The sequence below is a fragment of the Orbicella franksi genome, chromosome 14, assembly GCF_964199315.1.
Source record: "Orbicella franksi chromosome 14, jaOrbFran1.1, whole genome shotgun sequence".
Classification (NCBI taxonomy): Eukaryota; Metazoa; Cnidaria; class Anthozoa; order Scleractinia; family Merulinidae; genus Orbicella; species Orbicella franksi.
Genome location: NC_138158.1, coordinates 2,568,423 through 2,592,551, shown reverse-complemented (window position 1 = coordinate 2,592,551; position 24,129 = coordinate 2,568,423). Strand labels below are relative to the sequence as shown.

The window sequence follows — 24,129 nt, the reverse complement described above, 5'->3', positions numbered from 1 at the left end:
AAAATGCTTCCACCCACTGGCACAAACCAAATAAAATCATCAAAGTTTAAGGTTCTTAAAACAGGTCACAACAAGGCTTCCTCATGACCGGAAAACAACATATTACTAAAAACTTTACTTCTTTAGAACTAATTGAAAAAGAAACTGATCTGCTTCTTCTCTACCCTTGTCAACAGACGTTTTCTTTGCTTTCGTTCGAGACAAAAGCTGGCACACAAGGTAGAGTTTTTTCCAGTCATTTTAATCGTATATTAAATAAATAAACACGTTAATCAATCTCGTATATGTCTATATTCAACAATTCACGGGTGTTTTTCCGGAGGCAGAATAAAATTTTCTTAGCTGAGAATCCTCTTACGTACACGGTAAGAATAATTACGCTACTAGTTACAAGGTTGTCGCACATTCTTCCTCCCAAAAACATTTCGTGTTTTACTGAAATACGACTGGCGAGTGAGAGGATGAACACGCCAATCTTGCCCTAGTCTTCTTCAAAGGCGTTCTTTGGGCCGCCTCATAACGTTAAAGCGCTGCATTTTGCTTACATTTCTTTTCCTAAAGCATTGTTAGCAAAACGAAACATGGCGTGACACGTTTACTGTCACGAGAGCTTCAGTATAGATGCGTGACCGGGAGGAGCCAATGCGTGAATCAGTGTTTATTAGATGGTCCACTAGTCGCGCCTCACGCCACTGCTGTTCTCCACTTAAAGTCTTCTCTCTTTCAGATATTTCTTGCTCTTGTCTAGTATTTCCTTCACTTAATTTTGACCACTGGGAAAATAGCTCTCGTTCTCTTGAACTCCGAAATGTTCTTAATGCAAAGGACCTGGTTACCGGAAGTGTCAACAGGAACAGGACGAATCTGCCAGTCATCATCACTACCCAAGCCACTATCCGCGTCTACAGCCACGTCTGCGCAGGCGCGCGTCTCACACTGTCCCGACCCAATGATCTATGGGAAAATTCGATTATACATCTTAGTAACGGAGCCTGCACAGTCCGCAGTGTGGAAGAATCAGGACTGGGGACTAAAACTACGTGAACCAGTTTAGCTTTGAAAATTATCGCTACAAAGAAAGTTGCATAGCGCCTTATATGAGGGGACCAATGTCAGCGAAATAAAGCTATAACAAGCATGAAGTACAATATACATTAATGAAAGGTCAAACATCTACCTGAACACTTAGCTTCTTATATTTATCGCCACTTTTCCTATGGGACAAGAACCACTGATAAAGATCTTCTTTGCTCAGTTTTCTTAAGCTGTCCACCTGGAATAATAGCGAAAAGCAAACATGCAAATTAGAGTCAGTCTTACGATTGCGTTAGGTACGCTATTAGAGGAATTTAGATATGAGCACAAGATCGAGTACGAAGACGACTTTTCAATCGGCCATTGCCGAGTTACGTCGTGCCTCTGTTTCAAAACGAGTCTTCGTGCAAAACCTTTCATATGAAAATGAGTTTGCGCGAAAATGAACCATATGAACGGTTCGCACGAAGACTCGTTTTGAAACAGAGGCACAAGGTAACTTAGAAATGGCCGATGCTAGTTTGCAGTCCTCACATTATCACGTTGCACACCCTTCTCATCCCATGAGCTATCTTCTCTGCCGAAAAACCAACGTGAAGAGCGAGGGCTCTGACAACGTCACTGGTTTGAATTCGACAATCATACTCGCCTCAATCACGTAGTCGTAGCCTAATCTAAAGGTGCCTAATATTAAGCTTTAGGTTCGGGAAGTCCTGTGTAAAGCTCGCATATGCAATACAGGTTTTATTCACCTCTCGTCGTTTTCTGTTGAAGATGTAGGTCTGATCTAACACTTCAGTCCAGTTTCTGTCGGCTTCGTCTGCCAAACTAAGATCCTCGTGTTCCTTCAGTTCAATAAGCGAGTCCACCTTGTGAGGGAAACAATATTGAGCAACAATTTCAGCTCACGTAAAAGACGTTCAAGAAATAACCTTTTACATTTAAGTTTACATTAGATTGCCATAAAAAGGAATCCAAAGTGAATCAATCAAATCTCCAAGCAAATACATGAAACTGCCATGAAGCAAGGGTTAAAGGCACATTACTCAACTGGGAATCCTTATGTGATATACGGCCAGATTGCCAACATCACTTTGCTGCTAGTGGGACTTCAAACGTGATGTTTGACGAGTTAGCCGAAAGGTCTCTGATGAGTCCTTTGGCAGGGACGAAACATACGTATGCAAGGCTAGCCACATAATTATCCATTGTGAAATTCTTACAATTCTTTGAAGTTAAAGGAGCTCGGTCACGGTATTTTCAGTTATTTTGGCCACTTACAAAATTACCTTTAAATTGAAGGTAACCTGAAAATAATAGTTTACTAAGATAGAGAAACACCAAAGAGATCATAATAAACCATAAAGGAACAAGGATGGTTAAGGATGGAGAAAATTGACACGGATTACAAACGACGAACTTGAAAAATTCAGGCTCTACTTGTCAAGAGGTGCAAACCGTGACGTACCTTCGCACGAATACGATTGGTGTTGTTTTTTCTCTTCTTGGATGACAAAGTGGCGCGAGTTTTTAAGCCAATCGTGTAGCTCCTTTTCAGGGCTTCCCCATTGAAAACGTTCAGCTGGATATACAAAGTTATGAATTGAAAGATATATATATTTCAGAAAATTTATTTACCTGATTCTTGAAATCTTCGTCTGAAAGAGCACGTAAAATGTCACCAAATTCATCTAAAAATGCGTCAATTCGACCCTCGACATGTTCTGCACTAAAATACAAACATTAGCTAGTTAATAGTGGACCGAACATGGAGAGACAACAAACAAGAACGGTGCTCTAAGTACAATGCGTTAAGATTTACTCTGTGTTATAAATCACCGATTTATATAATTAGCTATAATTCCCTGTTCGAGGGTCGCCTTGCGTTCTTCTCATGCTCATCTCCTATTCGTAATAAAATATATAACATAAAAGTACTAATCAACCTTCGCGTTCATCTCGCACTGACCTCGCGCTCATCTCGTGTTCTCCTCGTGTTTCTTCGCAAGCTGATCTCGCACTCATCTCGAACTGACCTCGCGCTCATCCCGTGCTCTCCTTGGATGCTTCGCACGCCCACCCCGTGTTTTCCTCGTGTTTCTTCGAACGCTGATCTCGCACTCATCTCGCACTGACCTCGCGCTCATCTCGTGTCCCTCGCACGCAAATCTCGCATTCATCTCGCACCGATATCTCGTGTTTTCCTCGTGTTCCCTCGCACTCACCTTGCACTGACCTCGCGCTCATCTCGTGTTCCTCGCACGCTCAACTCGAATTCAACCTGGCGCTCTAACATAACTTCCGCAATATTGCTGTTCTTTAAAGAATGACAAAGCTTTTAAAATACGGTGGCAACCGATACCTGAATTTTCCCGCTTGCGTTTGAACAGTGACTGAAAATCCTAGAACTCCAAATGTGTTTCTACAAGAACAAAACACAGAGTACCTGGCAAAAAAGGGGCAAAAAAGCGAGTGAGCCACAACCAGCAAGTGCGCTCAACAAAGCTACATATTGTGTTTGATCATGAGTCGGATTACAATGCCTAATCGTGATCCTGTCTTCAAAATTAATAATTTTGTATTATAAGGGATTAGTTTTGTGTGCCGTGCTACTTCAAAATAAGACAGCCTTACCCAAGCTGTTCTTGAGTGCGTAAGACATCAAAACACGGTTCTTCCATTTGCATCTGAAAACAGTTGGAAAACAATCACAAAGACCTGCACTCAAGCCAAAAAAAAAGCCAAAAGAGAGTTATGCAAAACTAGCCTGAAGTAACCCCCATTATGCCCAGTTTGAGAGTCGTTTTCATCATACTAGAACAACAAACAAACAAACAAACAACAGACAGTGTCAACAACATACCAGCAACAGATCCATGATTGTGAATTCTTCCACGGTAGCCGGACCAGACTGAATAATAAACGAAGATTTATGTGATTGGATGGGGAAAAAACCAAATAAAAGCAAATGATAAGGTCTGTAGTAGAGTGTCACAGGAGGCCCGTAAAAGCAAACGAACGAACGAACGAACGAACGAACGAACGAACGAACGAACGAAATGAAAAAAAAAAAATGAGACGCAGGGTTTTAGGAAGAACAAACTGACATGGTTGAGCTCAGTTTTCTAAAATTCACACGGGGCGAGACAAAACATGATGCGTAATATAGGGATTAATGGAGAGGTACTGTTGTTACCTTATGTCTCACGGGGAACGAAGAAAATTAAGGGGAGTGGTCAACACGGGCTTTCCTTTAGTTATCGTCAAGTCTCTGCGCGCCATTAGGCGCATAAGGCCGATAATTAGTTACGATAATTTGGCTTCATTAGAAAAAAAATCTAGTTTTACATTAATCGACACAAGAGAGAGGGTTGCTTACTGATGTATAGGTTATAACTTAAAGAATGCCAGAAATGGAAAGAGCGCATCGAAAATACCAAAATGGCCAAGTTTGAGGCCCCAGGAATTAACGAATAAGTTTATACCACAGTTTGAATTTTCGGACAATTTAGAGGATTTGTATGGAAAATGTTGCTGGAGAGCAAGGTCTTGCTCTCCAACAACTTTTTACATACAAATCTTCTTATTCTTTCAAAAATTCAGACCGTCAAAAATCTCATTCTCTGATGATGGGGGCCTCAAACTTGGCCATTTTGATATTTTCGACATGCTTTTTCCATTTCTGGCATTCGTTAAGTTATAGCTCATAATTTTATGAAAAGTAGGTCACGTGATGGCTTAGCTAGATTATTGTTTATACCTGGTAATAGTTAGTTACGACGGTGTTATCATCGTCCTTGTTAAATCCCATCACACGGCAGATGCATTCACCTTCTGGTAACTGGATCACTCGAATCTTACAACAAGAAAATCCATAATCCATAAGAATATAGAGCAGTTTTCACTTTAGAGAAGACAAGTTATTCACGTTTGCTTTGGCTTTGCAAACAGTGTAAACTGCGACTATCGATTGGTTTAAACTGGCGCTTAACAGATTTCCAGCACTTTCCAGGACCAGTAACCCTTTTCAAGAACTTTCCAGTCCTGGAAATGCCACAATAAAATTCCAGCACTTTCTAGGTTTTCCAGGACCCGTACGAACCCTGTATACCACTCTTCTACCTCCCCATAACAGCCACAACTCTTTAGAACGGCCACTTTACTCTGTCCCCAAGGTGGCCGTTGTGGAAAGGTTTTACCACAGTTTGTACCTCACAAGATCATAACCAAGCCCCTTAATAAACATGCTTACCTCGGGACGAAGGCAACTGCTGAGTGGCATAAACTGCAGTTTACTGCAAGCAAATTTCAATGGATAAGTTAACAAAAGTTCATTTTTTAAATGAAGTGACCGTTTCGCTTTTAAAGTTATGTTATAAATCGATAATTCAATGAAGGCTTGTAAGGGGGGCTAAAAGTGTCAAAAAAGATCAAACAAATTATTATTATCAATAAGATTACAGAAATTCGATTTCCCCGGTGGGTTACTTTCCTGACGGGGAAATGTGGTTCTCCAAACCCCTTGTAGACTGATATGAGCAATACTAGTATGGGGACCATCAGTCAGAGGGGTAAAAGGACAAGGTAACTTTCCTTGCCTCGTACCATCTTTGTTACATAATTGTGGGTTGGCACTGCTTTTTCACAACACCCTTCACGAGTAGCAAAATTTTGTTGTTGTTGTTGTCGTTGTTGTCGTCGTCGTCGTCGTCGTCGTTGTTGTTATTGTCTTCATGGCTGTAGCTGGTTGTCTTTTTTGCTGCGGGATCCTCACACTGACAACGACATTCGAAAAAATAACCAACTTTCGACTTACCTATACAATTGCTCTTGCAAGGATATCGCTTCCTAAGAGGGAAAAACAAACAACAAGGTGAATGGTACAATGTAACACAGAACATGATCAGCAAGATTTACGCTGGAAACGAGTTTTTATACAGTTAATACAGTGTATTTTGGATCTAACAATATGAACAAGAGTTATCACCAAATCCGGATACAAGAAAAGAGATGTGCGAATTTAGCAATTTGTAGAGAAATTACGTTACAGGTTGTAAGCCATATCTACACCAGACTGCGTGGCAGAAGAAAATTTAACCCTGTAAATAATGGCGGCATGTAGCGTCTGCGACGCAGGCTATATCTGTACCTGCGAAGTGATATTTCCTTGAATCAAGGTCTCCACAAACAACTTTGACTTAAAACAGGATACAAAATGCTGAAACGACAAGAAAATTGAAGACCTGTGAATATATATTACATGCGCTGCGACGTAAAATCTTGTATATTCCCGCTAAACAGGTTTAGCTTTGTGCTAAACAGGTTTAGCTGTACCAACTAATAACCTCTACATCAGTAACGGACGGTAACCCGTGCTCTTGTTTACTGGTTTGAGAAGACAAATTCGCACCCACAGCTTCCAGTTTCAAGCTATTTCAGTCATTCCTAAAACCATACAGCAGCAAAACATGTCTCTGCACTTTCTCTCCAAGTAAAACACTTCTAAACCCTGCGAGCAGAGCCTTTTCATATGTACCGTAGGAAAACGCTCTGCTTGCAGGTTGACAATTCTAAAGCTGCGATCCCTTTTCAACATTTTGAAAATTCTTACAATAATTCTTAAATTTAGTTACGGTTCAAAGAATTTTCTTGCTCAACAAATGGAAGGATCACTTCAAGTTGAGCAAATACCCCGGTGACTAACAACTGCGAAAATTTATGGACTCACGAAAATTGCTATCAACGGAAAGTAGTTACTACATGTATACGTACTCGAAGAGTCTCCACTGTGGCATCGGGAATGACGCTCCGCTTGTCAACAGTTGTCCATTTGACATGTTGCAAGATGGACAGGCGAACAGACCTAGAAAACAAAACCAACAAAAACAAATCCATACACAGCTTTTACAGTGTAGCTACCCATTTTCTCTCTAATTTAATTCACATGCACACGTAATGCAGAACGAATTTAGTCAGACAAATCACTTTGTATAGAAGAATCTTTGTTTACATTATTTGCCGCATTAGCTTAAGCGATACAGTTTCTGATAGTTACATTGACATTAGTTCTGAATATCGAAAGAGCACAACACGATTAACTGTTCCAAATAATTTGAGCCCGATGTATTGAATACTTTCTCTGCGATACGGGTTTAAAACCTCGCCGCAATTTTATAAAGAATGCATGAGCTCATTAGCGTTATTTTGCAGATTTGAAAGCCAATTTCTCCTCGAATGTTACACCCAAAGAACCAAAAACGTTCACCAATTAATGCGGTTCACCAGCTCTTTAAATGTTTGTAGTCAATTCGTGTCTAGCGTGATGCCTTCTCTGCGCAAACTCGTCAATTACGTCAGTAATGATTTTCCTAAGGAGACTACATCGAGTCCTCTCTTGGTCATGTGACACTAACTGTGCAAAAATTCATCTCCATGCAAGAAACAACCAAATATACTTATAAAAAAAAAACTCGCCTTTTCATACCTGACTAACTTTTGTGGCTTGATGATCGAGTTACGGTATGACCTCATTAACTTACGCTACAAGTGTAAATAGAAAAATAGCATTTAAAAATAGCGACAAGTCTTAGAAGCAAACTCGTTGGTAAGTGACGATGAGGATTATGCCTACAATATTCCCAGTAAGTTCACCACAGGCAGTTATACCCCCAATTAGTATAATTGCAGAGCTGAACAAAGAGTTTCCAGCAATCTGATTGGTTGAGCGATTCCTTACTGATACATAAACAATAGCCTCCATTTGGCGCGGAAATATGCTCGGGTATTTGTCTGCGGACATTATCTGTTCCGAGAAGCGAACAGTTTTCCGAGAGCACTCTTAGCCGTGAAAGTAAAGTAGATGGCAGTCAAGGATGGGGCAGTGGTAGAATTGAAATCCTCTCAATTTAGGGAATTACGTCTGTGCACTGGCAGGAAATCTTGAAGCCGCCTTAACTAGTAAAATGAGCGTATTCTATGAGAGTAACTATAAGAGTATTCTCCCGCTTTGTTTCTATTCATTACGATATTAAATGTTAAAATAAATACATACACTACACAGATATTTAGCTACCTTACCTTGACCATTTCAAACGTCTGAGTACTGACAGTAAAATTTGCCATGTGATCAATGATCGTGTTAAACAACAGCTGAAGAAAGTAACAAAGTAACAGTAATTAACAGATCACATGTTATAACGAGGGGGGGGAGGTATAACAGATATTTGACACTTACCGCTAATTTGTGGTTAAATCCTTCCAGTTTAAGAATAATTCCCGTTTCGCTGACCGTCATGGAATAACTAGAATTTAAAACTAGTTTTAGCGCAAGCTAGCTCTTTATTTTAGTGGAAGAACTTAACGTAAACCCTATGTGAGGCCCTTGGGGGTTTTGGGATGCAGGATAGTTGGGTAAAAAATCAACGGGATACAGGATATTTGGGGAAAAAATAATGGGATGTGGGATATTTAGATCAGAAAAAAACGGGATATACAGTAGGAAAATAGTTCAGTATTGCAATGGGAATTAATGGGATATTTGGGCAAAAAATTAACGGGATGCGGGTCAATTCATGCCAAAAATGGACACACTGCAAAAACTCCCAAAGCTATTCACCCCGTACATGCTGTGCGATCTCTTGCCAGCTATGTCAAGAGGTTTCCTCTGTGGTTTACTGACTGAATTCTTCTTATTTGTTTAGACACAAAATCTTATCCAAACACAAGCCCATTCCTATAGACAACCCAATATTTTCTTCAATATTAAATTCCGAATTTATGAATTTATGAGAATAGACCATCAAAACGTACCCTAACTGAGCTACATCGGCAGCATACGCGATTTCCTTCAAGTTATATTCCAACACACTCAGAAAAAGGTCGGATTGAACCAGGCTAAAAAATAAAATCAAATAAAATTGACGCTAATAAAAGAAACATTAAGATACAAATCAGATATAAAACCAGTGAATGGGCTATTCAGTAGAGTGACTATTTGAAACTAAGTGTGCGATACTCTGCACAATTCGGTAGTGACTTTTTAACACAAAATCCAAGTGCGCGCTACTTTATAACGTACCAGTCAAACATAAAAACAGTGTTTGCGCTATTCAGTAGGGTGGCCAATTGAACTATGCGCTTCCCTGTAGCGAACCAATCAGACATAACAAAAGTTTTTGCATTATTCAGCAGAGTGACTATTAAACACAAACTCGAAATGTGCGTTACCCTGTAACGAACCAATGAAACAAAAACATTGTCTACGCTATGAAGTGTGTAAAACACAAATTAAATCAAAGTGTGCCTTACTTTGTAACGTGTCAGAGTGAGTAGTGCAGAGTAGTCAATTTAACTGACAAACGCCAAAAGCAAATACATAATTATGAAATTACCGATAACATTGGTACTTTGTGAAATTGTCTCTCTGCATTTGGACTATTTAGTCAGTTAATCAAAAACAACTCCTAAATCAGCAAGTGATATATCAAACACGGGAAAAAGTGTTTCATCGGATATCCAAACACCGAGAAGAGAGTTGAAAAATACGGTGCGCAGCGCAGTATTTTTGAAGGGCTATTAATACTAGTAGGCTGAAAATTGTAAATTAAATACTGTTTATATAACAAGGATGAACATGTGAACATCAACCATGTTACCTCTCAGGAGTGGCGTTTACCAGTGGCGACATAAGGTGAAAATAATACCTGGCTGAAGATATAAAGACGATAAAATTACCAGGTTAAACAGAAGAAAGAAGGACATTGATATTCAGTCGTGATTAGCGAGACAGCCGTAACCCCCTTAAGGAGTGGGGCTTGTGGTGATGGGAGGGATGACTGTATTCGCTTTGTGTCATAAAATCGGAGTTGGGTTCATGGGCTTCCTTGCCTTATAGATTGATGTTTTGTAAATATATTTATAAATGGCACAAATAAAACGAACAAACGTCGAGCTCGATGGCAAGCGTTCTACATTACTACAATTTGAAGCAAACGAACAATGATGATCAATGATTACTGACAAACCTCGTGGTGTTTTGAATTTTGTGTCCTTTGAGTGCCAGACCTTCCCGAGATGACAGTCATGGACTAGTTCTGGAAACTGCAAAGGAAAAGAGAAGAATGATCCCAACAGAAACTGAAGTTCGCTACTGGTTTACGAAGAGGACGCGTAGCCAAAGTTCGAAAATTGAATCCAGTAAGAGATTGATGGTTTACGTCATCTAAAGGGAGACATAATGTTGTCTTGGATGAGGTACTCTCAAAGATATTCACATCTCGTTTCCTAAAGCAAACTTGCACCAAAGTCATTTTGATAATTACCTCGCCAACTGGTCTGTCAGGATCTTTGATTTCAAAGTCAGTGGCTGTTGAAAAACAATTAGTGTTGTTACACATACATGTAATAATTATTATAAAGACAGTAGAAATGTTAACAAAGTCAGGAGTGATCAAAATCTAGTTTCTCCTCACAAAATCAATACATTTTTCAGCAGACAGGTAATGAGAATAAAGAAAAACATTAACAAAGACGGATTTAGGGGCGTGTGGATTGGATGGCTAGTCACCCCCACTTTGGAGGAGCAAAAAAATAAAAAAAATGAAAACAATTGTGAATATTATGGGCAAAATAAAGGCAAACACTCTAAACAGATACCTCATTGTAATTTCTACTTTGTGACTTTGCTAGTATTTCTGGTGATTCTTCAACCCAAAGATACCTGCCATCCACCTCCCCTTGAAAAATCCTGCACCCCCCTGTAAGGTGATATCGTTTTGATGCAACCTCAATTATCGATGGAAAAACTTACCAATGAACTTATTTTCTTCTGGAAAATGAAGTTCTGGGTTCAATTCCAGATCTGAAATAAATAGAATTACAAGATGAAGATCCAGCTCATCAGCTGACACAGAAATCTGCAGCGAGTAATAATTACTCGCTGCAGATTTCTGTTTTAGAATATCTGGATATACTCAACTAGTGTATAAATTAAATCATTTTTTTTCTGTCCAACCTAGGGTTGAAGGGTATCCAACTGCTAGAATTGATGCAGTCTAAACTGGATAACAACATTTCTTTCATAAGTTTCTTACTTTTCCATTTTTCAAGCCACTGTGGATCAATATCTGAAAGGTAAAGGACAGGACACCAATTAACCAACAATTGACAGACTTCTTTAGGAAAGCTGAAGTTTAATATTTCGATAGAAGAATATTCTCAACTGCAAAATTGCTATTGAAATAGTACTCAGTCCTCAACTAAAGGACAATTTCAAAGTTGAACAAACCTGAGCAGATGTAGGGAGTCTGGAACCAAGGCTCATAATCAGTACATTCATCCTGAAACCTCTTGGACAACAGCAAAATATTGGCCCTTTCTGGCTTAAGCATGTTCTGGACATTTTGAATAACCTAATGTACAGAACAAGTAAAACAGATTAATTAAATCAAACACATTAAGATGCCATGAACTTAGTTAATACAGAAGTAAACAAATATAACTAATTAAAAGAAACTATGCTTTCATTTCAAAATTGCAATTCAACTGTATGGTTTTCAACATAATTTTTGTTTTCATCATATATCAGTTTCCCACTCTTGGTTAGCGACACATTGTTATCTTACAGAACGATCAGTATTTGGAAGTTACCAATTAAGAGTTAAACATTGAACATTTTAAACTTGATAGCTCCCTCCCCCCCCCCCCCCAAAAAAAAACAAACAAACAAGAACACAGCATTGCCTACATCTATTTTTAGTTACCTCTTCATTAAATTCCCACATCAGTTGATCTCCTGTTAAATAATCTTCTTCGGGATAAAGCTGTAAAAAATAATACATAAACCCAATTTAAAAAATAAATAGTAAGAGTAAAAAATAAGACCAAAACCACATACTTAATAAATAAATATAAAGTATAATGTACATGTACACAAAATCCTGAGACTGCAGGAGTTGCCAGTCATAAAAAAGCTAGTTTCTGACTTCCAATGAGAGCTGATCAGTACGTATTGTTACCAAAAAAAATGTACCTGCATGTTTTCCACAAGGTCCTCAACATAGTCATAGGGCTCACACTGAAAAAGACAGAAGTCAATTAACATTCACCCACTGCTGAGGGTAACCCTGCGATGGACTAGCATCCCATCCAGGGGGGAATAGAAATACTCCCGGTTGCTTCATGCTACAGAAACCGGGATAAGCTCCGGCCTGATGGGCCACTTGGCTTGTATGCAGACTTTACCTTACTGTAAACAACTGTATTTCATTCCATGATACCATAACTGTTTTTACCTGTTCACGAAATCTGAACTCATTCTCCTCAATGGTCTGAAGTTCCTTGTATATTCTATGGATTGACAAATAATGAGCCAGTCACATTCAAGGAATCATGTATAAAAAGTAACATGAAATCACTTTGAATATGCTTTACTGTGATAGGTTTAAAAAATTGGTGCTACTTGGTCATCAAATCAGAGGGAAATTAACCAACACCAATCACCATACACCATACACATTTTCCTACGCTTGACACCAGTTCTATGTATTTTCTTCAATTTACAATAAACTTAGTTCATTGAGTTTTTTGTCTGGCTTTTGTAATTGCTCCCACCGGTTTTGGCTTTGTGGCACTCAAATAACAAAACAACAACAGGTATACATGTACTATAGAGCAACACATTCTATAGAAGACAGCTGAGGATATTGCATTAATGTTTTACACAAGAAAAGAATGTATAATGAATGTGTTTTTGAGTCAGGATGTAATAATATTTTGTTGATACAAACCTCTCCTGCGGTCCTTTCTGTCTGAGTAATTCCAGATATTGAAACACAATAGTCAAAATCTAGAAGAAAAGAAATTAACTGCTTGACATAATTATTTACAAATGCAGAGATTCTTCCAAAGACTCACTCTTGAATGAATTAAAAATCCCTAACAAAAATTTTGCAAGTACTAACAGAGCTATAAGCACAACACAACATGAACTGTACCTCAAAAATGTGGTCCATGCCTTCATCCTGAAATAGGTACAAAATTAATAAGGAATATGAAATGTAATTGTTATTGAATCATCTAAATACCTGCAGTATCAGTTAATTAATCAGTCAACTGGTACATACATTGTGTACATGTATGTTATTAAACTAATGTAACATCATATTGGAGAAATATTGGTTGAGTTTCTTTTTTTTTTCTTGTAGGTTTATGGATCAAGCCAAAAATGAGGTCCATAAACCTGCAAATATTGAAACAAACCAAAGAATATTGTCCTTTCTACTTTACAAAAACTGTCTATTTTCTGCAATGAATTGAAAAAGCAATTTGCCAAAATTAATCAGTGAGTGGGCTGGCCCATCTTAGCATTTTGTATTATTCGGACCTCTAAGGGAACCAATCAGAATACTCCTTTTCATTGCAAATCAGTTCACCCATGCAATAAATGTACACATCAACCTTTAATTAAGTGTTTTTATTAATTAATAAAAGTAAATAACAAGTACACTAAAAAATGTACTCGCCAATAATGATGTCCGCGAACGTCGAAACGTCGTGTCTTTTTTAACCATTTTGAAAAATTTCTTTGATAAATGTTTTTAAGAAACGTTTTTTCAAAGTTTTTATAGCTAAATGACAAGTGTATCAGGTAATGTCATGATGATTACATTGTACAAGTTTAGTCTCACTTTTTGAGGTTTCTACAGGTATGTTGTTACTTGCTGGGAGAAGAGAGCGTATGGTAAATTTTTGCCTCCAGAGCCCAGGCTAAGATGACGGGTAGGGAGGTTTAGGTTATTAGAATTTGAAGGAGGCCTAACATCAATTAGAAGATAGGAACTTGAGGAATAACAAAGGCATTGATACCAGCATGAAACTATAATGTCAGTGACTGGTTAACAGACTTACTGTAAGACTAATCAAACATGGGAAAAAAGCAAAACTAGTGTTGTGTTCTTGGCCAGATTCTCCATTGCCGCAAAGTAAACTGCCAGCCCAAGATCTAAACACCAAGAACAGTTAAAAAAGAAACATCGTCAGTGCATTGAAGTCTGTAACTCTCCTCAAGAACAACGTTAAGCAAAAGTTAGCTGTTTAGTCTTTTTGACCAAATAAGTCAAACAAATTCGACCAAATATTACGCCTGCTTTATCTGAAACTGATAACATTCTAATCTTACTTGGCAGTTTTGTCATCTGTGCAAAAACGTCTCAAATTTAACCTAGCCACAGATACTGTTATACCATCCCTTGGGAGCTGTACAAAAGTTATTTACCAAACACCATATCAAAACTCTTACTTTTTTATCAGCAGTGACAAAATACTTCCTGGTCCTTCATGTCCCATTAACCAGGATACATAATGCATTGGCTTGATTCTACATTAAAACACAGTAAGTTAAGGAATTAAGACATTCACTTGCTCAAGGAAATGCTTTTACTTGTTAAAGTGAATTTAGTTGACTAGTGTTCTTAACATAAATTTTGGATGCACTGTAAACCACAGTAACAGAATGACATCATATATGTATTTCCACACAAAATATAAAATACATACAGTCAAGCATATAGGTTACATGGAGTTAACAAAGATTAGATATTTTCTTGGCTTCTTATACAACATGTAGCAAATTTAACAGTGAAAGAAATGTGTGCATATTATTAGCAAGGAGGACCCAAGTACCTGTAATACTTTTGCTGAGGTGGTAGAACCCAAGTTATCTCTAGCTGATGTACATCCTTCACTGGTATCACTGCAATAATAAAATTGTGAAAAATATAAAATTATGAAAAATAAAAATTTATACTATAATTATCTTTAAATAGATGAAGAATCTATGAACAAAAATATGTTTCTGAAAGGTGAAGAAATATTATGATACAATTAGAACACAAGACATTTTGGTATCAATATTAAACAGGAAATTCCATTATAAAAGGATTGGCAGTACTCCCTTTATTTAACGTGTTTGTACCCCTCCCCCCAATCTCTTTAGGTGCATACTTTTTTTCAAGAAATTTTAGCTTTTGAGACTGGCTAGTTCTTGGAATTTCCCATAACCCTATTTGGACAGGGTATGGACGTTTTACAGAGCCACACAAGGCATGATTATTTGTCTTGAATTTGTGGTCTGTTACCAGTAAATTTGTGGTACATTATGGAGTGAAAAACCCTGTAAACCAAACTTGTCTGGTTAAAAGTGTTTAAAAGTCTTCAATGTTGTGATACTGTGATATGAGAAAATGTGAAAAATAGTAACTTAGTTGAAGTTGAAACAGTCAGACTAATAAGTGATGTATTCTGTTCTCTAATGCTGAAAATACCCATTGTTTTATTCATAATTTATGTTATAGCAATTAAACCTCACCTTACCTTTGTATACTTTATGAAATTTTGATTTATCAAAAGGGATCTGAAATAAATCAAAGTTAAATAATTATTCATTTTTGAACAACATATACTAACAAAATATATAGATATTAAAAATTAACATTTCATGAGCTGACAGGTTAATAGTACTGTGTAGTACTGCGCATAATACTCACTGTGTAGTCTTGAAAATTTGGCTTTGGTTGTGAACTGTGAAAAAGTTAAAAGTAAATTGTTATTCAATTGATAGTTCTCTTGCTAATGTACAGTATAAAAACTGTACAACTGTAGGAAGTTGGAAAATTTACAATTTGTTCTCAAGATGTAAATAATTAATACACAAATGTTAAACTCAAGAAAACTACCAAATTATTCAATTATTAAGTAGTAAGTATTAATGACAGGTGAATAGTAGCAGTACTGCAATAGAAATGGGAAAACAATATTATATCAAATAAACTTTTTAAAAGGCCAAAAAATATTATGATATACATTACATATAAGGATAAATGAATATTTCTCTTGTTTCTATGCATAAAAGACAGAGTACCCATTTAATGTTCTCATGTTAGAAAACAGTAATTGTAGTTATAATTATAATTTATCAAAATACTCAGGTTTGCAACACTTGATTACAAACTGTCTATATTCTGTAACAAAAATAATTTCATCACATACTTATTGGGGATTTTAGAAAATGATTCTCGAACCATCTTTTCCAAATTATCAAGAGATTCTGAAACAAAAAAACAGTTTTCATCAACATTGATATAAAAGTATGTAATGTTTAGTGAATAGCTAACTAGCTACCAAATAAACAACTAAAAAGAAGACAAAGTAACATCAAGCAATAAATTTTAATATAAATTATTAAATGGCTTGTGTTTGTAACTGATATACTGTAACGTGCCCTCTGATTGGCCAATTCTGGGGCATTATTCTCATAGGATGCCCATGGGCCAATTATGGGTCAGCAAAACCAAAGCAAAAAGCCATATAATAAACAACTCATTGACCTCAAATGTTCAGTCTTTACGAGAAAGTCTCAAACCTCAGCCTTGCCGCATATGGCAAGATCTCAGTTCGAGATTTTCCCGTAATGACCTCACTCTCAGTTAATAAGTTGTTATTATTAATTTTTAAGTTACACAAAATGCTTTAGTCTTACCTCCTGAAATCAGAGCAAGTGTCATGTATTGTGCAGAATACATTCTCTTCTGAAAATCTCGTAAAGATTTATTCACATCGATATTCTGTAAACATTTTAAAACCCAAACATGACTTGTCAGCTACTTAATTCAAATAATTTCAGATCCACTGGTTCAAATTCGAATGAACTGCATAAGTAGCCAGATTGAATTTGTGTAAGAGGACAACTGTTACAGAAAAATATCAAACTTTTGCCAACCTTTTCCTTAGGAATTTTCTGTAGTGTTTCTTCATTTCCTAACATGTTTGAAATTAAATTTATTTTTAATATTTAACAATAGAAGTCCAGATATTTTAACTACAAAATTTTCAAATAAACAACTTTGAAATGAGTAATGAGCAAAACTCAAGCATACACAATTGAAATTAAATTTTTAGTCCAACTCACCCCAGAGAAATTTTCCAAATGGATGACCTTTTTCAGTCAGCAAAGCAAGGAGCTGCATTTTCCTGACAGAGTCACTCTGATAACTCATTCTAAATTCTACAAAATAAAATGACAGTCATAAAATCAAAAACAGTACATCAATGTTCTTTATTTAACTCCACAGCATTACTAATGGAGACTTGTTACAACAATTTACATGTACTTCCTACATGGGAGAAGAACAATGTCTAATTATTATTGGAATTTTTTTTATGTAGCTAAATATCATTTAGGCAAGGTTAAACTCAAGCAAATGCAGCCAGCTAGCGTGCCCATCCAGCTAATGTCATTTAGGCAGGTTAAATATGAGCTTATGCAGCCAGCGGTTTCCCCGTTTGGGAGTATGTGACCTGTGGGGCAGCCTTCAGGAGTTTTGCAGGGGTTTATGGTTCACTGCATAATTGTTGTAGTGTATTCTGCTGATTGTTGTGGATCAGTTGCACTGCTTTGCTCGCAAATCATTGCGGATTCTAAATTGGAGGTCAAAGAGTTTCTCACTATGACTCTTCAAAAGTCTTGTCAAACATAGCCAACCTGCTGGTATCATGCTTAAAGTATACAAATCACAAACACATGCTATCACACAGTAGTTGACTTCATACCACTTTCCACTGCCTGTATTTCTCTGTCGACACTGTCTTCTTTAAGAAGAGGAGAAATGAAGAACTGTGCAAACCTGTACATAGTTTGAGAACAAGAAATACCACCTGCTACCATTATTGAACCACTGTCAAAGGCGTAGCACACAAAAATATTATCCATCACCAAATTTCTAATAATTTATTATGTAAAAAAGGAGAATGACAATCTCAATCAATTTATGCACTTGCAGACATTACGACGGTGATAAATCATTGCCCTTAGCTAAAGCTGCTACTACTCAATTAACTTTCAAAACTTTTAGTAAAAAAAATACTTTGACAACCGTCTGATTGGCTCCACTTCCTTTGATTCAACCAGTGAGAGAGGAGAGGAAGGTCAATGCAATATTTTATGTCCTGTTGTTTTATAAACTCTACTCTTTCAAGTACAAGTTCTGAGTAAAAACTGACAAAGGTTCAAATTTCTGAAAAAATAGCTCGGCTTATAGATAAATAAACATAAGTGGTATTTTAAAATAAATTTGTACTGAACCTGTCTAAAGTTTCCCTGAAGTACTTCCGTCTGACATCAAAGACGAAGGTGGTCTGAAATGAGCATTATTAATAAAAATACAGTACAGATATATTAATTAATCATAGTTGTATTTTATTTTATACTTAGGTGTGTGCTAAAAAGGCATTTTGTTACATTATAAGAAAAAACTACGTATACAGATTTAGCAGTTAGTAAAGTACATGTATCATAAATGCAGCTGCTACAAGTTCCTCTTGACTGTCGTAACTACAGTCTTCAATGGGCAAAATGGTATAAAGGCACTAAAAATCCAAAAAATATAGTGTGATGAATTTCATATCCATTTGATTTTTGAAAATGTGGTCAAACACAGTCTTTCATATTCGATATATTAATTGAATCACTGGTTGAAGTGTCCAGGCCTGGAAAAATATTAAAAGCATTATGCCATGCCATTGAAGTAAGTGGAGACTGAGACAAATCAGTTCAAAACGCCATCACTGTCACTTCACTCAAGTTTGAGATGACATACTGCATATCCAATTTAATGCCTGGGGTACAGCTGTAAACCAAAGTGATTCAAAGCATTGCTCTTTAGATACATAAAGGTTGATCACAAGTGGTGCTCTCCTTGAACTTTCTACATAATTATATGAACACCAGGGGAACTTCCATATAAAAAGACCAGGGTTGTTTGTGGAAATTTTGAAAAAAACTCCTAAGAGGTAACAAGATCCTGTTTTGTGGGCATGACTTGAAATTTTTTTTTTCACCCCTAATGGGTACCAATTCTAATACAACACACTAATCAACAATGATTTAGATAAACATATACAGGCAAAAACTAATGATAGACAAATCCGACCTTTTGGCGACATCTTGGCACCATTGTCAAGGGAAACTAATTAAATATGCAATTTCAAGAGTAACTAAGAGTTCAGAGTTACTAATTTGCATAAGTTAGACAAAGACTTTAGTTACTCTTGAAATCGCATATTTAATTAGTTTCCCTTGACAATGGCGCCAAGATGTCGCCAAAACGTCGGATTTGTCTATTGTTAGTTTTTGTCAACACATTAACTGGCACCGATATTTTTTCAGCTTAAATATCCTAAGAGATACCGTGAAAGCTCCCTTTTGAGGTTGACCACCTTAAAATGTACCAAACCCACCTTTTTAACCTCTAAAAGGTACCCCAAGTACCCCTATCCTTCTATCCTTCTTGTCATATGGGAGTCCCCCCCACCCCTCCCGCAACTGGGTATGCATGCCTTAAAAAAAAACAAAAAAACATACCCTTTCACAATCAGTTGAAGCATTATCTGATCCTCCATGTTTCTTGATAAAAGCATCAAAGGCATTCTCATCAGGATATTTTTCACTGCCCATAAAAACCACTGAAAAAAGTAGAGGCAATCTGCTTTCAGTTTCAGATGTCAAAGCACGAAGCCATGCTCAAAACCTTTAGGTCACATCAAAATTAATGCAGCCAAAGTACATGTAGTACATGTAGTACATGTAAATATAACTTAAGTTTTAAGAAACTTACATCATGCTACGCATTGTCAGAATTTGCTTGTAAACTTTAATGATTGCCTTTTCTCACTGGGGATACATCTCCACCAGAAATATGATATAAATATTTTACAAACAATGACATGAATGAATTAACAGCAAGGCACCAAGCCTGAATGAAATATGAGTGACCAAAGGTTGCTATACTGTAACGGAAAGTTGATTGACAGTTACCGTGACTACAGGCAGGACAGCAGCATGGCATGGTTTACATGATTCTTAATTTGTGAATAATATGCAAGTCTATAATGATTATTAATTAGTATTTAATTCTTACTATGTTCTAAGAAGTGAGCTAATCCTGGAACATGGTCTGGATCAGAAAAGCTACCAATGCCAATGCAAAGGGCTGCAGCAGACTGAAAAAAAGAAAATTTGATAATGATACATGTACATCAACAATCATTCTTATATAAACATTTGTACCCTATAATTATTATGAACAACAAATCAAATACTTTTTTAGCACTTGCAGTGCTTAGTGAAAAAGATATTAACAACTGGAAGACACCTCTTTTGCTTTGAAAAGACAAAGGTCCGGGTGAGGGGAAGGGATACTCCCGTTTATGGGCTATATAGGTATGTACCACGGGATAGGGTAGGGTTTTTGAGCTTCTTGATCCTTAAATAGGGTATCATTTTTGCCCCTATTAGCATTGTGTTCCCAGTGTGATCCTCAGATAGGGTACCTAAATTGCATTAGTCAAAATTACAGTGCGTAAATACCCAGCTCAACGAAAAGAAATTATCTGTTAAAAAAGAACTATCCATTAACTACTATTATAATTATACATTGTATATAATAAAGCAATTATTAGATTCAGTTTTTGTGATATCTGAAATAACCAAGGTCTCTGTTAGTGTTATCAGCCTCAGCCTTCGGCTTCGGCTGATAACACTTACCTCAACCTTGATTATTCTGGATATCACAAAAACTTCATCCAATTACAAATTGTTTAATGTCACAGAAATGAAATAAAGTTGGCCCCTTAACATATTCTTAGTTTTTGTTTTTTTCCTCTTCAATAGGGTATCAATTTTCATTTGCTTCATCCTTAAAACAGGTCAGGGTAAGACCCTTTGTGACACACATGTATCCAAAATTTACGAAAGTAGCCCCGCTGAGGGGTCAAAGGAAATGAAGGTGACAGTGTATACATTCCACTCCCTGGGAAGGGATGTTAATACTCCCAGTACAACTTCTAGATGGGTTATTCAGGATGGATTTAAGGAGGGCCATGCCCCCTTTTCTCTTTTCATTTTCAAAAATACTAGCTTTGGGGCAGAGTTTTCATTCGGTTTGGGGGGAGGGGTAGCTTGCACTCTGTCACAAATTCTTCAGCTCCCTCTATCTGAATTTCATTTCAATGTGCTTCCCAAATAATTCATCTGTCTGGAGAAACTTACTAGTTTTGTATCTTTTGCTTTTCTCAATCTCTCACAATCATTTTCTTGGTCCCTATCAGGATCTTCGCCAATTACTCCATCAATGTCATCATCACCATCATCACTGTTATCATCATCATCATTATCATCATCATCATCAACATCACTCTCGTCATCAAGGTCTTCACTACACCCATCTTCATCGTCTGTTGTCAACATATCACTATCATGGTGTTTGCGATTAGTGACTGATTGTGTATCTGATACTAGCAGTGCTGTTAAACCATTTTCTAAATGTATGACCCTAAAGTAGAAAAAGTTAAATTATTACTGAATGACAACTCAATATTTCATCTTATTTAAGTTCTGATAAGTGTTCTGACACTGACAATATGTAATTGGGAGTTGTAGGGACCTTATCATTAGTGTGTTGGACTCCAGACTGAGCGATCGGGGTTCAAGCCCTGGTCAGAGTCACAGTGCCTTTCCACACCAAGGAGTAATAATAATAGTGGGCACTGGCAAATGGAGAATTCTGCAGAACCAAGAATTATCTGCAATGATTGGTTCAAGAAAATATCTCTACCCAAGCTACGACTGTCCAGAGGTCACAATTGAAAGTTTTGAAGGGGTGTGGGCTCTCAGAAGCCAAAATTAAAAATCAACTATTGAATTTCTGGTGGGTGGGATGAGGTGGGATGCATACCAACAAAACCTCCTAAGGAAGGCTCGGCATACATGTAGTAAATTGAACATTCAAAAATCAAACTCAATCGAACTCAATATGTGGATTGAGTTTGATTGAGTTAGGCAATCCAACAAAATCAAACACCAAACTTTGTGTGAGTTTGATTGAGTTTGACACCAAATTTAATCGAACGCAGTCCAATGGATTGCGTTTGATTTTGTTCTAACAAAGTATCTCAAGCCTTGAAAAACATTATTGATTTTCAACAGCAATTTTACAAAAATCAACAGTTTGGAAATCAAACATTCGACTTTGTGCAATTGCTGAACTCAAACACACTCCATCCATGGATTAAGTTTGATTGAGTTCGATTGAGTCTGGTCAAAAGTCAGTTCGATTGGGTTCGATTGACTATGCCGGGAAAAGGAAGAAGGACATGGATGTTTTCTGCAAAACAAAATGTAAATTATGTTTCAACAAATTTGAAAATTTCTCTGGGTGTATTCCAATAACTAATTCACACTGGAGCAAATTTAAAGATTTACTTAATACATGGATCACTGTGTTTATGGTCGTATACTTCTTTTGAAGCTTCGTCAAGCTTGTTTATAACTGAGAAGGTTTCAACATCCTTTCCGCTATCCAAATTAAACCGGAACTCACAACCCACCCAAACAATCAGACAAAAAAATAAACGCCGTTTTAGAAGGCCGAAGTCACCACAATGGCACAGTGTTGCTAGCCAACAAGTATATATGAAGGCTACCTTCAGTCTAGGAAAATCTACACTTATAAAATCACATTTAGCTTCTCTGAAAATATACGATCGAATACCCGGTAAAAAATGGTTATTTTCAGTGAAAATACGGAATTGATCCACCGGTACTTTCTTTGTAATGACCCACTAGGAGTGAATCTGATCATTCTCAAAATTTTAAACCATAAAGTGGATTACGAAGCAGGAGAAAAAAGAGGAACGAATGAATGAAAAGACGCCGATTTTTACCTGTAATCTCTGGGGTCATTCGGCGACTTCACAATTGCCGCCATGTTGTTCTTTTTTAGCAGTAGATGCTTCGTGTATGACAAAGCAAAGGAGGTCAAAGGTCTGCAGCGCGTACGTGAAAAACATTTTTGCTTACTATACCAGGACAAAAGACTGGGGAGTCAAATAGAAACGATATTTTATTTTCAATGCTGAAAGATATACTAGTACAACTCTGCTAAGGAAATTTTTAAATTGCTGCTCAGCTAATTCAACTCAAGACGGGAACACAATAATTTTCCAACTTTTTTGTAACGTTAATGTCGGTAATAAACACTCACTGCGACCATCTGTTCCTTTACTCCAAGTTTCACATCCAAGAGGGTCACATTTTTATCTGGTTCATGATCTTCACGCAGTAGTGGTTGACAGCCACTGACGAAAGCGGTGATGCACGCTTATTAAAAGGAATCACGTATCACGGCTGTTTAGCAGATCACGGTTCACGAGAAAATCACAGTTCACAAGAAAAGAAAATAGTCATGACACATTTCGCTCGAAACCAATATTATCATTTGTCCATAAAACCCTCTTTTCATTAACGGTCAAAAGTAATTGAATTCAATCAAGATATAGTTTCAGGTACATAGCCAGTATCTTTATTAGGCAAGTAAATTAAAGGAATGATTGATTCAATCAATTAGCAAAAACAATTTTAAAAACGATTGGACTGGATCGCCACTGAATTAACAACTTGCTGTTTTTTCTTTTTTATAAGGAACAGCGATCATACGTAACAAGGTATATGTCCTAAACGTTATGAGAAAACTAGAATTTTTTTCACTCTCTTGCTGCCAAGCTGACATTGTGGTTTTCCTGGGCACGTTTATCGACCGACTGTTGCTTGGCCGCGGGATTTGGAGATGTCAGTTTGTGGGGTTTTCAACTCCGAAACCAAAAGGAATTCTATCACTTCTTTGTGCTGAGGAAGTCTGTGGGAGCGAATGCAAGTTTGGTCCTCTTGACTGCCACATGTGCCACGGTTAAGGCTTGATACTGAGGACAGCCTGTTGTAGAAGACTTGGAAAACGCAATACCATACTCAAGTACATTGTTTTATGTTCAGGGGAGGCACTGATGTAGTGGAGTATTGACAGTACTTCACAAACCTTCTATTGCAGTACTCAACGTCATTTATTTTCTCGCTTGCTAACTCCTCTTTTGCTTTTTCATCCATCTCTTTCGCAGTAGCGTCAAAATCAACCGGTGGCGACACCAACCAGGAATACGAAGGAACCACTTTCGGTGGAAAACAATGATCTTCATCGATTGTGAGCGTTG

General features: G+C 37.1%; 1 protein-coding gene across 2 annotated transcripts; it reads right to left on the bottom strand.

The window, feature by feature from the left end:
• Positions 1-325: 325 nt before the first annotated feature.
• On the bottom strand, positions 326-23,407 carry LOC145467901 (nardilysin-like). 2 transcript variants are annotated; one of them, XM_081451529.1, is made up of 42 exons: positions 22,810-22,881; positions 21,137-21,419; positions 20,007-20,088; positions 19,451-19,551; positions 18,173-18,225; positions 17,641-17,714; positions 17,000-17,095; positions 16,811-16,848; positions 16,571-16,655; positions 16,081-16,138; positions 15,579-15,612; positions 15,406-15,445; positions 14,716-14,785; positions 14,333-14,410; positions 13,942-14,035; positions 13,029-13,055; positions 12,822-12,880; positions 12,327-12,381; positions 12,065-12,109; positions 11,796-11,855; positions 11,321-11,444; positions 11,127-11,159; positions 10,844-10,894; positions 10,356-10,399; positions 10,059-10,134; positions 9,690-9,741; positions 8,845-8,928; positions 8,270-8,336; positions 8,113-8,184; positions 7,520-7,575; positions 6,808-6,898; positions 6,185-6,253; positions 5,852-5,883; positions 5,288-5,330; positions 4,796-4,891; positions 3,899-3,946; positions 3,670-3,722; positions 3,398-3,481; positions 2,674-2,764; positions 1,788-1,904; positions 1,178-1,273; positions 326-954 (listed from the first exon to the last, which is right to left on the bottom strand). In XM_081451529.1, the coding sequence occupies exons 1-42, from the start codon at positions 22,851-22,853 to the stop codon at positions 757-759; spliced, it is 3,153 nt and encodes a 1,050-aa protein (XP_081307655.1). In that variant the 5' UTR covers positions 22,854-22,881; the 3' UTR covers positions 326-756. The 2 variants fall into 2 exon arrangements, 1 of the variants encoding a protein (XP_081307655.1); XR_014042137.1 differs by lacking the exons at positions 326-954; positions 1,178-1,273; positions 1,788-1,904; positions 2,674-2,764 and adding an exon at positions 2,771-3,004 and having other exon boundaries at positions 3,072-3,481; positions 22,810-23,407.
• Between the last annotated feature and the right edge of the window lie 722 nt (positions 23,408-24,129).

Excerpts from the sequence above, each read along its gene's own strand:
- LOC145467901 (XM_081451529.1), bottom strand. The coding sequence starts at position 22,853 with ATGGCGGCAATTGTGAAGTCGCCGAATGACCCCAGAGATTACAG. Across the intron at positions 21,420-22,809 it reads AATGACCCCAGAGATTACAG|GGTCATACATTTAGAAAATG; the intron begins GTAAAAATCGGC and ends TTTCTACTTTAG. Across the intron at positions 10,135-10,355 it reads CTGACAGACCAGTTGGCGAG|TTTCCAGAACTAGTCCATGA; the intron begins GTAATTATCAAA and ends TTTCCTTTGCAG.